Genomic DNA, 13,025 nt, shown 5'->3' with positions numbered 1-13,025 from the left:
TCACACCTTTCCTCCTATCTAATGCAGTCATTGGGTCCTATACCTTTTCCTCTTGTTTTAGCTGCATCCAGCATATTTTTCAATGTTTTTTTTTCTCATTTATGTTCAGTTCTATGTGTATGTGTGTGCGTGTGTGTGTGTATGTGTTTTTTACTTGAAACTTCCTCTTTGGACCATGGATTACTTAGAAATGAAATGTGCTATTTGATTTTCACATGTTTGAAAATTTTCCTGTAGCCTTTCTGTTAACTTATGGTTTGATTCTATTATGTTTAGAGAATATATTCAATATTATTTCAATTCCTTTAAGGATTTGAGGTGTTGAGGTCTATTTTCTGGCCCAGGATACAGTTTACCTTAGTTCTATTTCAAATATAATGTTCTATAGGTTCTTATAAAATGTATGTTCTGCTGTTGCTGGGTGGAGTGAGTTCTGTGTGTCAAATAGATCCTACTGGTGGATTGTATTATTCAGATTGTCTATATAATTGTTGATTTTGTCTAGTTGCTAAAAAGAGGGGGTATGTTTTCTCAACTGTACTTTCGGATTTGTCTATCCTCTCTGCTTTGTAAGTTTTTGCTTCATATATTTTAAAACTCTGATGATTAGTATGTATACATTTAGGACGTTCATGTCTTCCCAGTGGAGCAATCCTTTTATCATTATACAATGTGGCCATTATTTATCCTACTACAACTGGTATCAACATTTACCACTTCAGATGAATTATGGAAACCTCATGTCCATTTAGGTCCTAACTTTTCAATATGAGTGTCTTCATATCATAAAACGTTACAATTTTTATTTCACTTGTTGAATATGATTTATAGGACTTATTATAAAAGAATAATATACTTTATATTCCCTTATTTTTACCCTCTCCTTCATTCCTCCTTCCCTCCCAGTGCTCTGAGTTCCTCCTGTTGTAAGGAGGAACTTAGCCAATTATAAGGTTAGGTTTATTAATGATGAATTCTTTGAGTATTTTTTTCTTTCATATCTGAAGAATACATTCACTGAATATAAAATTTCTAGGTGACCGTTCTTTCAAACTTTGAAAAATAATGTGGCACTCTCTCTGACCTCCAAGGATGTTAAGAAATCCCCTAAAATTCAAATGATTGTTTGTATGTAATGAGTCATTTCTTTCTGGCTGTTTTTCAAGATTTTGTTCAGTTTTTCATAATTTCTTTTCTGGGATTTTAATGTTCTTTATTTGATTGCAGAGAATTTGTAAATGAATGAAGCATTTACACAGTGGCTGCTTTAAAATCCTTGTCAGATAATTTCAACATCTGATTCATTTCAGGTGTTGTCAGGTAGTTGTCTTTCTTGTTAAAGTTGTGATTTTCTCGGCTCTTGCTGTGATGATTGGACCCTGGCAGTTTTGTATAGCATGTTGAGATGTGCTGGGAACTATATAAATCTCTTACTTTATCAGGCAGTCACTCTGGTTAGGTTTAACATGCAGTTCTTAGCTATGTCGTGTGAGCTGGGGTTCCAAGGGCAGGTGAATTATCATAGACTTAAGGCATTGTCTTGGTCTGCTTGACTGACCGATGCCCAAGGGACTCACACTCTCCTTGCTCATGGGGAGGAGTTAATGAGGTTCCCTATCAGTGCTCCCCTCCTCCATCTCCCCCTTTGCTTCCCACTTTCCTCTGCTCCTGTCTCTGGGGGGGAGGGAAGTCTTGTCTCAAGATTTGCGGAGACAAGAATCTTCCTGGATTGGGTCACTAGCGTGGCTGGGTCTCTCCCACAGGTTCTGCTGCCTCAGTATCTTCACTCTGCAAAGGGAGTCCCAGGGTCCCAGAGAAGGTGAAGCCTTGCCCTACATACCTGTTGTTACCAAGTTCCTTCATCCATCCCCCAGGGCCTGTATACCTTGTTACCAGGGCTCTTCATCCATCCCCCAGGGCCCCAGAGAAGGCAAAGGGCTTGCCCTGCACACCTCTTGTCACCGATGTCCTTCATCCATCCCACGCTGATGGTGCTATTCTGTATGATGTCCTTGGAGGGCTATCAGTTGCATCCCAGTAAGGATGCATCTTACCTGGAGCCTCTGTGGCCTGGTCAGGGCTCTGGAAACACCAGGTCTGGGTGGGTCCACTGTTTGTGGGTGTACACAGACAGCCTGCGATATACTATTTCTTTGTCCTGGAGTCTCAGACCAGTTTGCCTTTCCCTGCCTTCTTTCAGAGTCCTTTTCTGGTTGTCTCTTGTGCCATTTCCAGAGTTTATACCTGAGCTTATCAGGGGAGAGAATGGAAGAAAAGGTGTCCATGTCCATATACTTTTAAATAGTCTGGGCTGCACTCAAAAACAGAAGTCTGTAAAGTAACTTCATTATGGGCCTTAGTAAACTTTTTTTCCTTTCATGTGCAAGATAAGTTTGGATTCAGTATTTTGTTGACAGCTGCACATAGAACGGCTTTACAATTCTGATACTGTTCGGTGGTAGAAAGTGGAGACGGCAGATGATGGATATAACTAACATCATCTTCTGGGCTGCCTGGCCAGTGTGGATCCCAGCACAGTGAATAAAGTCCGCACATTTGAACAAAGTATGTGCAGGAGCCACTCACTGCAAAGCCGGCTCTAATTTCACATTGATGTCAACTGGAAAAATTGTGACAACTTCAGCACATGTGCTGCTCATCTCCGGGTTTAACATTATATAATAGTATGATAATTTATTTTATAAAACTACTGCCCCGATTGATTTTTTAGAGCTAATTTGATGTAAAAGTCAAGAGTCCTGCTCCTCTCCACCTGTCTGGCTCTCTGTTCTGTTACATGTGGTGCAAATAGACCATTACTGGTGACTCCGTTATTGGAGGAGCTGGCTGGATGCTGTTGGATGGAGACCCTTTAACTCTCTGACCAGGGCTGCATTCAGGCGGATTTGCTTTCTGGGTCTGGTCAGTATTGTACTTAAAGATGTGCAGAACCTCAGATTATAAATATATCCTCCCAACCCCAGAGTTTAAATCCTTTCAGCCTTGGTTTCTTTAATGATGAAGTCAACCTGTGACTCTGGCTCTGCCAACTTTCACCAAGGATTTGTATCAGGGCATCTGTGAATATTACTAAAGGCAATTTAGTCAATCCCTGAGTGGAGTGGTTCCTACCAGGCGCCTCCTACACAGATCACACCTGTGTCTTAACCTCTCCTTGTTAACCTCCAGCACACAATGTATCAACCCAGTCGAGGCAAAGAGCCAACTAAAATATGTATCTTAAATAACTCTGCATTTCCTATACTTTCTTCATAATTTATGAAATTTATTGATGTTTAAAAACTGTAAAGAGTTTAGGCCAGGTTTTAACTAGGAGTAACATTTAGTTTTCACTTGCTGGATTTACAATTGAAAGGAATATTTTAAAGGTTCCCTTTTCCTTTCAGGTACCTACCAATAGGATGCAGGTGTGACATATTACAGGTGTTACATTGCATCAAATTCATGTTTTGACAGTTTTGTGGCATGCTCAGAGGGTGGGTTTTTTTTTTTAATCTCTAAATTTAAACAAATTACTTCTTTAATTAGTATATGGTAAAATAGAAACTTTTGGAGTACAGATGTATAAGTACTAATACACGTATAGATTTGTGTAACAGCCATTAGAATCAGGATACAGAACAATTTTTTCACCCCCTCCAAAAAAATCTGAGTTATTTCTTTGTAGTGACACTCTCTCCCACCTTAAATCCTATACCACTGATTTTTATTCCCCTTCATTATAATGTTACCTTTTTGAGACTATCACATAAATAGAATCACGTGCTGTGTAATTTTTGAGACAGTAAGTGGGAATGTAAAATGGTGCAGCTACTCTGGAAAACAGATTGGAAGTTTCATACAAAGTTAAATATTTATTATATGATCCAGCAATCCTAGTCCTAGGTATTTATCCTAGAGAAGTAAAATTCGCTCTACATGAATGGTTACAGTAACTGTTTATAACTGCCAAACAACTGGAAAGGATGTAAATATCCTTAGACTGATGAAGAGATAAACACCCCTTGGTATATTCATACAAGGAAGTTCTGTTCATTAGTACCAAGGTATAATAGCCTATTGACACACAGAAATGTGGAGAATCACATGGTGTTCATGGTGTTACGCTGAGTGAAAGCTGTCAGTTCAACTTCATGATCTCTTTCTAGCAAACATATTTCATGGGCGTAAGGATAGAATTGTTGAATCTTTTCAAAGATCCAAAAAGATCTGTCAAGAAATGAGATGGTTTTCATATACACTGTACCATTAGCTGCAACCAAAGCATCATAAATTTGCAGCCTCATATGGGCAATTAAGCTTTAAAGAACAGTGACCCATTTTCATGTGAAAGAGTTCAGACATTCTCTCCAATGCAATGTGCCCTGGTTGTAGAAAAGGAACATAATCAGAAGTCATTTACCACATTCTGGATTAATCATTCAATATGCTGGAAGATACATTTATAAATACTGCTGATTCCAGTTCATGGATCCTGACTGCAAGGAGGTGTATTAAACAAACTATATAGAGGGAAAGGGCTTTATCACAGCCGAAATCTGCTGAAAAGATGATAGGATTTTAGATCTGAATGATTCCTTTAAGACAAGATAATACAGTTATTCCCCAGATGAAGACAATGGCAGAGAGGTAAAATAATAGCTGAAATCATGGGGAAACTCAAGAACAGAGCTACAACAGGGCCCCAAATACCAAGACTTTATTATGCTAAGATGAAACAAAAGTTTAAGTAATTATTTAGAGATATCCCTATGAAATTTAAACATGTAGTTAATGAATTTTAATGAGGACTAATTTATATTTTCCATTACACATTTTTTAAAAAATTGTCGCATATTATATACCAGAGTCTGGGGATAAAATGGTCAAGTGACATAAGCTCATTCTCAAGCAGGTTTAGAATTTGGTGGGAGATGGATGCTGAGGTGTGTGCCAGTTTCTACAATGACCGAGGAGGAAACATCCCTGCCTTGACTAAGGGAAGTGGAAAATAGTGAGTGAGAGCCCTCTGTCCATAAGAGCTCCTCGTTCTTACCTAGGAAGCAGAGGCGCTCCAGGCAGTGATTTAAAGGTCACCAAAAACCTGGAGGCTGAAACATGCCACTATTTTTGGAGGATGCTTAAAAACAGCAATATGGTTGGGGAAACAGAATGAGAACCCAACATTGAAGGAGAGGGTGATGGAAAGCTAGGCACCTCTGATATGATGACTTTTTTTCCCCAAAGAAAATTTTATTATAATTTTCAAACAAATAAATCAAATTATTTAGTGATTCATTAGAATAGTTTTAAATTTAAATTAAAACATTATGTACTAGAAAGTCAATTTGGGAGAAAATAAAGCAAGGGTAGCTTATGTGTTAATGATGACTATTTAAATATTTCATCAAAACTTAAATCTTGGAGTTCCCATCATGGCTCAGCAGAAAAGAATCTGACCAGCATCCATGAGGATGCAGGCTTGCTCCCTGGCCTTGATTAGTGGGTTAAGGATCCAGCGTTGCTGTGAGCTGTGGTGTAAGTCACAGACTTGGCTCAAATCTGGCGTTGCTGTGGCTTTGGTGTAGGCCAGTGGCTTCAGCTCTGATTCAACCCCTAGCCTGAGAACCTTCAAATGCAGTAGGTGTGGCCCTAAAAAGACAAAAAAAAAAAAAAAAAAAAAAAAAAAAACCTTGAATCTATTTTATTTTTTAGTTACAAATTATTGAAACAATCCCATTTCCAAGGAAGAAGTAGTTGCATAGGGTAATAATAGGTTTGTGACATTTACAAGACATGGGAAAGCAGTCAGAGAGGGTTAAAATGTACTCATAAGGAGGAACAAAATCTCTCTTCAAATCCAGCAAGCAAACAGAACGACTAAAACATAAAGGAACCATCTTCCCAACGAAGGAAAATCTACAGAAAGAAGTACATATTTAGTGACTATACATCACTCACTGAAATATTCCTTTTTTTTCAATTTGTGTGTAACCCCATGTGTAATCACGGCTGTTCATCTTCCTTTGAAGATGAAGTTTTCCACCACGCCTCAGGTGAGAACATCGTGTTGATGCATAAACGCTGTGATTGATGGGTGAACCATGTGCTCCTATACCTGAAAGCAAACATTCCTATTTGATTAGAGGCATTTGTTTTGGTTGAATTGATTTTTTTCCTCTCACTTTTTCTCTTTCAACATGCTTTTCTGTCAGCATGTTGACTTCAGTCAATGGATTTAGTGTTTCTTCTCACTGGCTGATGGCAGCCACTATGTGACTGTTTTGTTAATGCACAATGAATGCTCTGTGAAACTTCCGTTCACTGTGACCTGGCATTAATATGCAGAGGGAAAGGTCAATAAATTTGCCTAATCTGTCTCAGCTGTGGATGCTATTCTTCTCATCAGTATTCTCGTAATCTGCCGTTACTTTGGGTTTCCTGTGTGTGTCTGTGTGTGTCCAAACTTTATTTAGAGCAGTTGTACATTCAGAGCAAAACTAAGAGGGAGGTATAGAGATTTCTCATATACCCCCTGCCCCCCACATGTATAGACTCCCCCATTATTAACATCCCCCCATTATTAACATCCCCACCTGGTGGTACTTTTTTTTTTTCCCAAAGATGAACCTACCTGGACACGTCATCATGACCCAAAGTCCATAGTTTACATTAGGGTTCATTCTTAGTGTTGCACATTCTGTGGGTTTGGGCAAGTGTGTGATGACATGTACCCGTCATCACAGTATCACGCAGACTAGTTTCACTGCCCTAAGAACCCTCTGGGCTCTGCTGTTCTCTCCCTCCCCCCATCCCTTGGCAACCACTGATCTTTTTACTGCCTCCATAGTTTTGCCTTTTCCTGAATTTCATAGAGTTGGAATCACAGAGTGTGTGGATTTTTCAGATTGGCTTCTTTCACTCAGTAAATGCATTTACAGTTCTTCCATGTCTTTTGATGGCTTGATAGATCATTTCTTTTTAGTGCTAAGGAAGATTCCAGCCTATGATATAATTTCAAAATGGATTTTGTGGTAAAGGCATCTGAAATTCCAGACTATGAAACCCTAGCATTCTGTGAAGCCACTAGAGTGTTTCTCAGCTTAGACGTGCTTTCACATTAATGGTGCGATGTTAGGACACCACACAGTAATAGAGCACATCTCTCCATCACAGAGGATGACCAGCCCTCCCAGTTTGTCCAGCACTGACCCAGTTTCAGCACTAAAAGCCCTGCATCCAGAGAAGCCCTTCAGTTCCAGACAAATGGGAAGGTTGGTCACCCTAAGGCGATTTTCAAAATGAAAGATCCAAATTCACAGTTACACAGTAGAAGAAATACTGTAAGGGGCCAATGATATTGCAATTCAAACATGAATATAAATTACAAGTCCCTAAAGATTCTTTGAAGGAGAGTCTTGCTACATATCCCTATATGTCTGTCTATCTGTCTGTCTGTCTATCTATCTATAGCTTGCTTGTTTAAGCAGAATGCCCCCCATCCCCACCAAGCTAAAAGTGGAGATATTTTGTGCCTGAAGTAGTAATTTTAACATTTCTCTTCTCTGCAGACTCACTGGCTCCAGCGTTCCTGACCTTATCGTGAGTATGAGCAACCAGATGTGGCTGCACCTACAGTCTGACGACAGCATCGCCTCTCCTGGATTTAAAGCCGTTTACCAAGGTATGGCCAAATTTTTTAATTTTTTAATTTTTTAAACTTTTTATATAATGGTTTTTAATTTTTTCATTATAGCTCCTTTACAGTGTTCTGTCAATTTTCTACTGTACAGAATAGTGACCCAGTTACATATGCAAGTATATTCTTTTTTCTCACATTATCATGCTCCATCTTAAGAGACTAGACATAGTTTCCAGTGCTACACAGCAGGATCTCATTACTTATATATTCCAAAGGCAATAGTTTGCATCTATTAACCCCAAGCTCCCAATCCATCTCACTCCCTTCCCCTCCCCCTTGGCAACCACAAGTCTATTATCCAAGTCCATGATTTTCCTTTCTGTGGGAAGGTTCATTTGTGCCATATATTAGATTCCAGATATAAGTGATATCATATGGTATTTGTCTTTCTCTTTCTGACTTACTTCACTCAGTATGAGAGTCTCTAGTTCCATCCATGTTGCTGCAAATGGCATTATTTTGTTCTTTTTTATGGCTGAGTAGTATTCCATTGTGTATACATACCACATCTTCCTAATCCAATCATCTGTCGATGGACATTTAGGTTGATTCCATGTCTTGGCTATTGTGAATAGAGCTGCAATGAACGTGTGGGTGCATGTGTCTTTTTCAAAGAAAGTTTTTTCCGGATATATGCCCAAGAGTGAGATTACTGGGTCATATGGTAGTTCTATGTATAGTTTTCTAAGGTACCTCCATATTGTTCTCCACAGTGGTTGTACCAGCTTATATTCCCACCAACAATGCAGGAGGGTTACCTTTTCTCCACACCCTCTCCAGCATTTGCACCTACCAGCCTTTAAAACCATCCTTCCCTGTGCTTGCTTCAGCAGCACATATACTAAAACATGCCTCTTCACTAGAGCCAGGCCATTCTCCATGTGTTAGATATGACCCAAACTGACAAGCCAGAACAATGTTTAAAAATAAGAACTAATTATTTGCAACTTCCTCAATTAAAGTTCTACTTATAGCTCTCTTTTGCAAGGGAGAAATTTTAACTTTTTGAAAGCTTGGCTGGCCATGATGTGTGCCCTCATTGTGGCAAAATGAAGAGATATTAGGTATAATGTGTAATTATGGAATGTGTTCATGCTGGAGTTCCCACAGTGGAAATGAATCTGACTAGGAACCGTGAGGATGCGGGTTCAATCCCTGACCTCGCTCAGTTGGTTAAGGATCTGACATTGCTGTGAGCTGTGGTGTAAGTCACAGATACTGCTTGGATCTGGCATTGCTATGGCTCTGGTGTAGGCCGGCAGCAATAGCTCCGATTGGACCCCTAGCCTGAGAACCTCCATATGCTGCAGGTGCGTCCCTAAAAAGACAAAAAGACAAAAAAAAAATGTGTTCATGCTTGTGATCTTGACTTTTTATCTCTTGCCAAGAGGGAGTTGTTATAATTAAGGGAAACCTTTAGAACAAAGTATGAATTTGAGTGGCATCAGTTCAACTGAACTTATCGTACCCATCCTGTGTACAAATGCCTGGGTTTTCTGATGGAAGACAGGGAAGTAGAGACAGAGATGGAGGGAAATCCTACTCAGCACTTGTAGAGGAGAAAACCTGGTTTTGAGGGCTTGGAGTCCTTCTGGCTCTAGAGAAGAGATGCTCCTTTGGGAAGTTGGCTTCATCTCTTATTCCAGGTCATCATCTCATAGACAGTTTGCCGAAGCAAAGAGGCTTCCATGCTGGCAGGGCTTCCTGCTCTGTACGATACTTCCTTAAACAGTCTCATGGTACCACCCCATATACACTGTTTCATCTGGAAGTGTCTCCTAGGAAACACATCTTCTAACTGTAGCGTATTGATTGTTTTTGTTTTTTGTTTTTGCTTTTTAGGGCTGCTCCTGTGGCACATGGAAGTTCCCAGGCCAGGGGTTGAATCCAAGCTGCAGCTGCTGGCCTTACGCACATAACCCCTCTCTTGTGGGGGTTGCAGCGGCCAGCTAGCCCGCCCCCAGGCTCTGGGAGCACATCACAATCCATGGGCTGGTCTCTCTCGAAACAGCAAAGGACCAAGAGTGAAACAAGGTAGAAGGAGAATATGTGATTGGAATATAAAGAACAGTATGATGTTCATAATATTCCAACCGCAGGGCACCTAGAATAGCTATCAGGAAGCACATCTGTTTTAAGTGGCAAAAAATATGCACACAAGAACACACAGACCATTTAACTTTAGATCTGGGCTTTCATGTTCTCTATATCAGTAACTAAGGAGTCCTGATTCGAGGAATAAACATTTTAAAAAGCTCATGAACATGTTAAATTCTTCCTCTGGGGTTATGCAAAAGCAAAATGGTGATGGATGCACTGCTTGTGCATTCAGCTCACACCCTTCTTATTTTTACTAAAAGCAATTGTTCTCTTGGGCCCAGAGATGAAATATGTCTGCAGTTATGATATTATGACCTTAATAATATTAACAATGTTTTAGAAATTATTAAATAAAATTACTTATAAAACTTAAAATATATATTTAAGCCCCTATTTTGCATATACTGACATCCTTTCAATAAACTACAATTATTTTGAAGTCGTTTCCAATAAGACTGAAAAGAACCTGTTCTCATCTTGAATTCAAACTATAGTCATCAGAAGTCTCTTCAGGCTCATTTTATGCTATCTTATAAATACATTTGCACTGATAATTGATCAAAATTACCAGGAAATTCCATTTTTAAGCAGATAATACTGACACACAAGAGATTCATTATTGAAAAAAAATTGTTGTTATAGACTATAATCTAAGAAAATATACAATAGGCATTCGGAATAGAACATAAATACATGTTCTACATAACCATTTACATTTTCAAAATTTTACATTCTTTTCACAATTAAACTTTCAAAATTCTAGGGAAGTAATAAACTGAAAAGAACTGTAGTACAATGAAAGTGGTTATTTCGTTTGTATTTTATTTATTATCAGTAAAGGAATTGATAAAAAAGAATTAATGTTTAAGTTGCCATCAGGAAAAATTAGGAAATTGACATGGGAGATGATGCAGTTGATTATACTCCCCCTATGGATATTGAAGACTTTTGCATCTATTAGCAATTTTGTTTTGGTTATGTCTATATGCACATTTTCTTTGAATTCTCCTTTGAAACAGTTTTTAAAATCATGTTACTGATTCCTTTGTTAATTCCTGAGTTGAAATCTTTGACATGAGGGAGGTTTGCATACCCAGGTGGAAATGAGAAATATTAATATGGAGGGTTGGGATTTTATTTTCTCCAATTTTGTATGAGAATTTGAATAAAGAAATAGTTGTTCCTTTTTTTTCCAGTTGTCCACTGTAGGGTATTCAGGTGGTGAAAAAAAATGCAGCTAGTGGTTACTGCCTACCAAACCAATGAGGCAGATAATTAAAAAGCATCTCCCAATGTCAAAATGGCAAAGATGGTAGGTGATAGTGTCATGAGTCAACAGTGAATGCAGCTTGGCAGGGCTACACCCTTGCCTTGTGAGTTGAAGCAGAAAAGGTACAACGTTAAAAGATCCTGCGGTGAGGAGAGGACCCTACCTGAGCAACCTTATCTACAGATGTGAAAGTTTCTTCCTTGCTGGAAACATGGGCTGCGCTGCAGACTCCATGACCCTTTTTAATAAGAAACACTACAACCAAAGATGATATTTACCTCCCTTGCGAAGGTTAGGACTAGAATGCACAGATAATTGGTGGCTACTGCCTGACATTTGGATTTTTAGAGTTGACCTTTAATTGAACTTCTACATGACTGTGGCATTATTTAAGAAAGCAGGGTTAGACGTGTAATCCTTTCCACATGACCTACGCTTACTACCACCTTTGGTAAAATCTAAATGCACCAGTGAAATACCAAACACTTCCCAACAGGGCACCTGACAGTAAATTAAATCCAGCAGTTTTAAGACATATGTCATTAGGTTTATATGATCAAAGGTATAGGCAGGAGCTTAAGTTCCCAAATTGAGGATCCTTGACTATTCAGGGGTGTAAGTACCTCAATTACAGTACAAATATTCTTCCCAGGGTCATGTTCCAGTTCGAATGACCAGTGTAGCATTAATTATAATTACATCTAGCTCTAATCAGTGCTCCGTTAACAGTCTCAATAGCCTTTTAATAGCTACAACATAAGAAGTCATGGAAATGTAGATGGGCATCAACCCTTGAGCGATTGCCAGTTCAAGGCCATTTATTACTTTTTGACAGAACAATATTCCATAGTTAAAAGGATAATTAAAACAGAAAATCAATATAAGATTTAAGGATTTAAAAAATTGAGAGAATATAATTTATCAAAAGGAGACATTCTAGAAACTGGTATTTCCAAAGGGCTGTATTAAGCTAGCCACTGGGGATAAAATAAAAATCATTTGTAAAGGGGATCATCAAATATATAAATAATTACTTTATTTGATTGGAAATACAGTTGTTTATTATATTATCAGAAAATACATACAGCTGATATTTACATATGCTTTCACTTTCTAGGTTTTGATTTTGCATGATTTGAACTAACATTTGCTATAATGGTACAGAACACAGGCTCCAACACCAGACTATCCAGGGTGACCCGTCCACCAATTATTAGCTGTGTACCTTAGGGGAGGCGGTTTAACCTCCCCATGTGTCAGATCCCTCACTCTAAATGAAAAGGAAGAGTTCCCATTGTGGCCCAGTGGTAATGAATCTAGTATCCATGAGGATGTGGGTTCAATCCCTGGCCTCTCTCAGGGTATTAAGGATTTGGCATTGCCGTGAACTGTGGTGTACATCACAGATGTGGCTCGGATCTGGTGTTGCTGTGGTTGTGGTGTAGGCCAGCAGCTGCAGCCCTGATTCCGCTCCTAGCTTGGGAACTTCCATATGCCATAGGTGAGGCCCTAAAAAGACCAAAAAAAAAAAAAAAAAAAAAAAAGAAAAGAAACGAAAAAGAAAAAAAGAAAGAAAAGAAAAGGAAAAAATAATAATGACACCAGTTTCAATAGTCTGTTGTAAAATCAATTGATTTAAAGCATGGGAAGCCCACACTATGTAGCATTGGAAATGCTAGCTATTATTCACATACACATTTTCCGCTTTCAATTTTGAGATTATTTTACAGTTTTTTCAGACTATTACACATTTTTTTTTGATTGTATAAATATTAGTACTTATGGTTAAATATGGAGGAATAGTAAGTGTCCCTTCTCCGTACCTTCTGACTTGGCCAGGTAATTCCCTCAAGGTAGTAGCTCTCCATATTGCCTTATGTATCCTTCCAGAATTTTCAAACATCAAACCTAAAGTCATGATTTGTCTCTTTGCTTATAAACTCCATATAAGCT

General features: G+C 38.7%; 1 protein-coding gene across 2 annotated transcripts in view; it reads left to right on the top strand.

The window, feature by feature from the left end:
* Window positions 1–13,025, top strand: part of CSMD1 (CUB and Sushi multiple domains 1) — a 1,878,204-nt gene that overhangs the window by 1,468,088 nt on the left and 397,091 nt on the right. For both annotated transcript variants that reach the window (XM_084999785.1, XM_021075826.2), the window contains exon 12: window positions 7,572–7,684. In XM_084999785.1, the coding sequence (XP_084855911.1) occupies window positions 7,572–7,684 (113 nt within the window). The remainder of the gene's footprint in view (window positions 1–7,571; window positions 7,685–13,025) is intronic.

The sequence above is a fragment of the Sus scrofa genome, chromosome 15 (genome assembly GCF_054392235.1).
Source record: "Sus scrofa isolate SSC_HxYL_T2T_F1_AM1 chromosome 15, Sscrofa_HxYL_maternal_Yorkshire_Landrace_v2.0, whole genome shotgun sequence".
Taxonomy (NCBI): domain Eukaryota; kingdom Metazoa; phylum Chordata; class Mammalia; order Artiodactyla; family Suidae; genus Sus; species Sus scrofa.
This window is presented reverse-complemented; position numbering and strand designations above follow the sequence as displayed.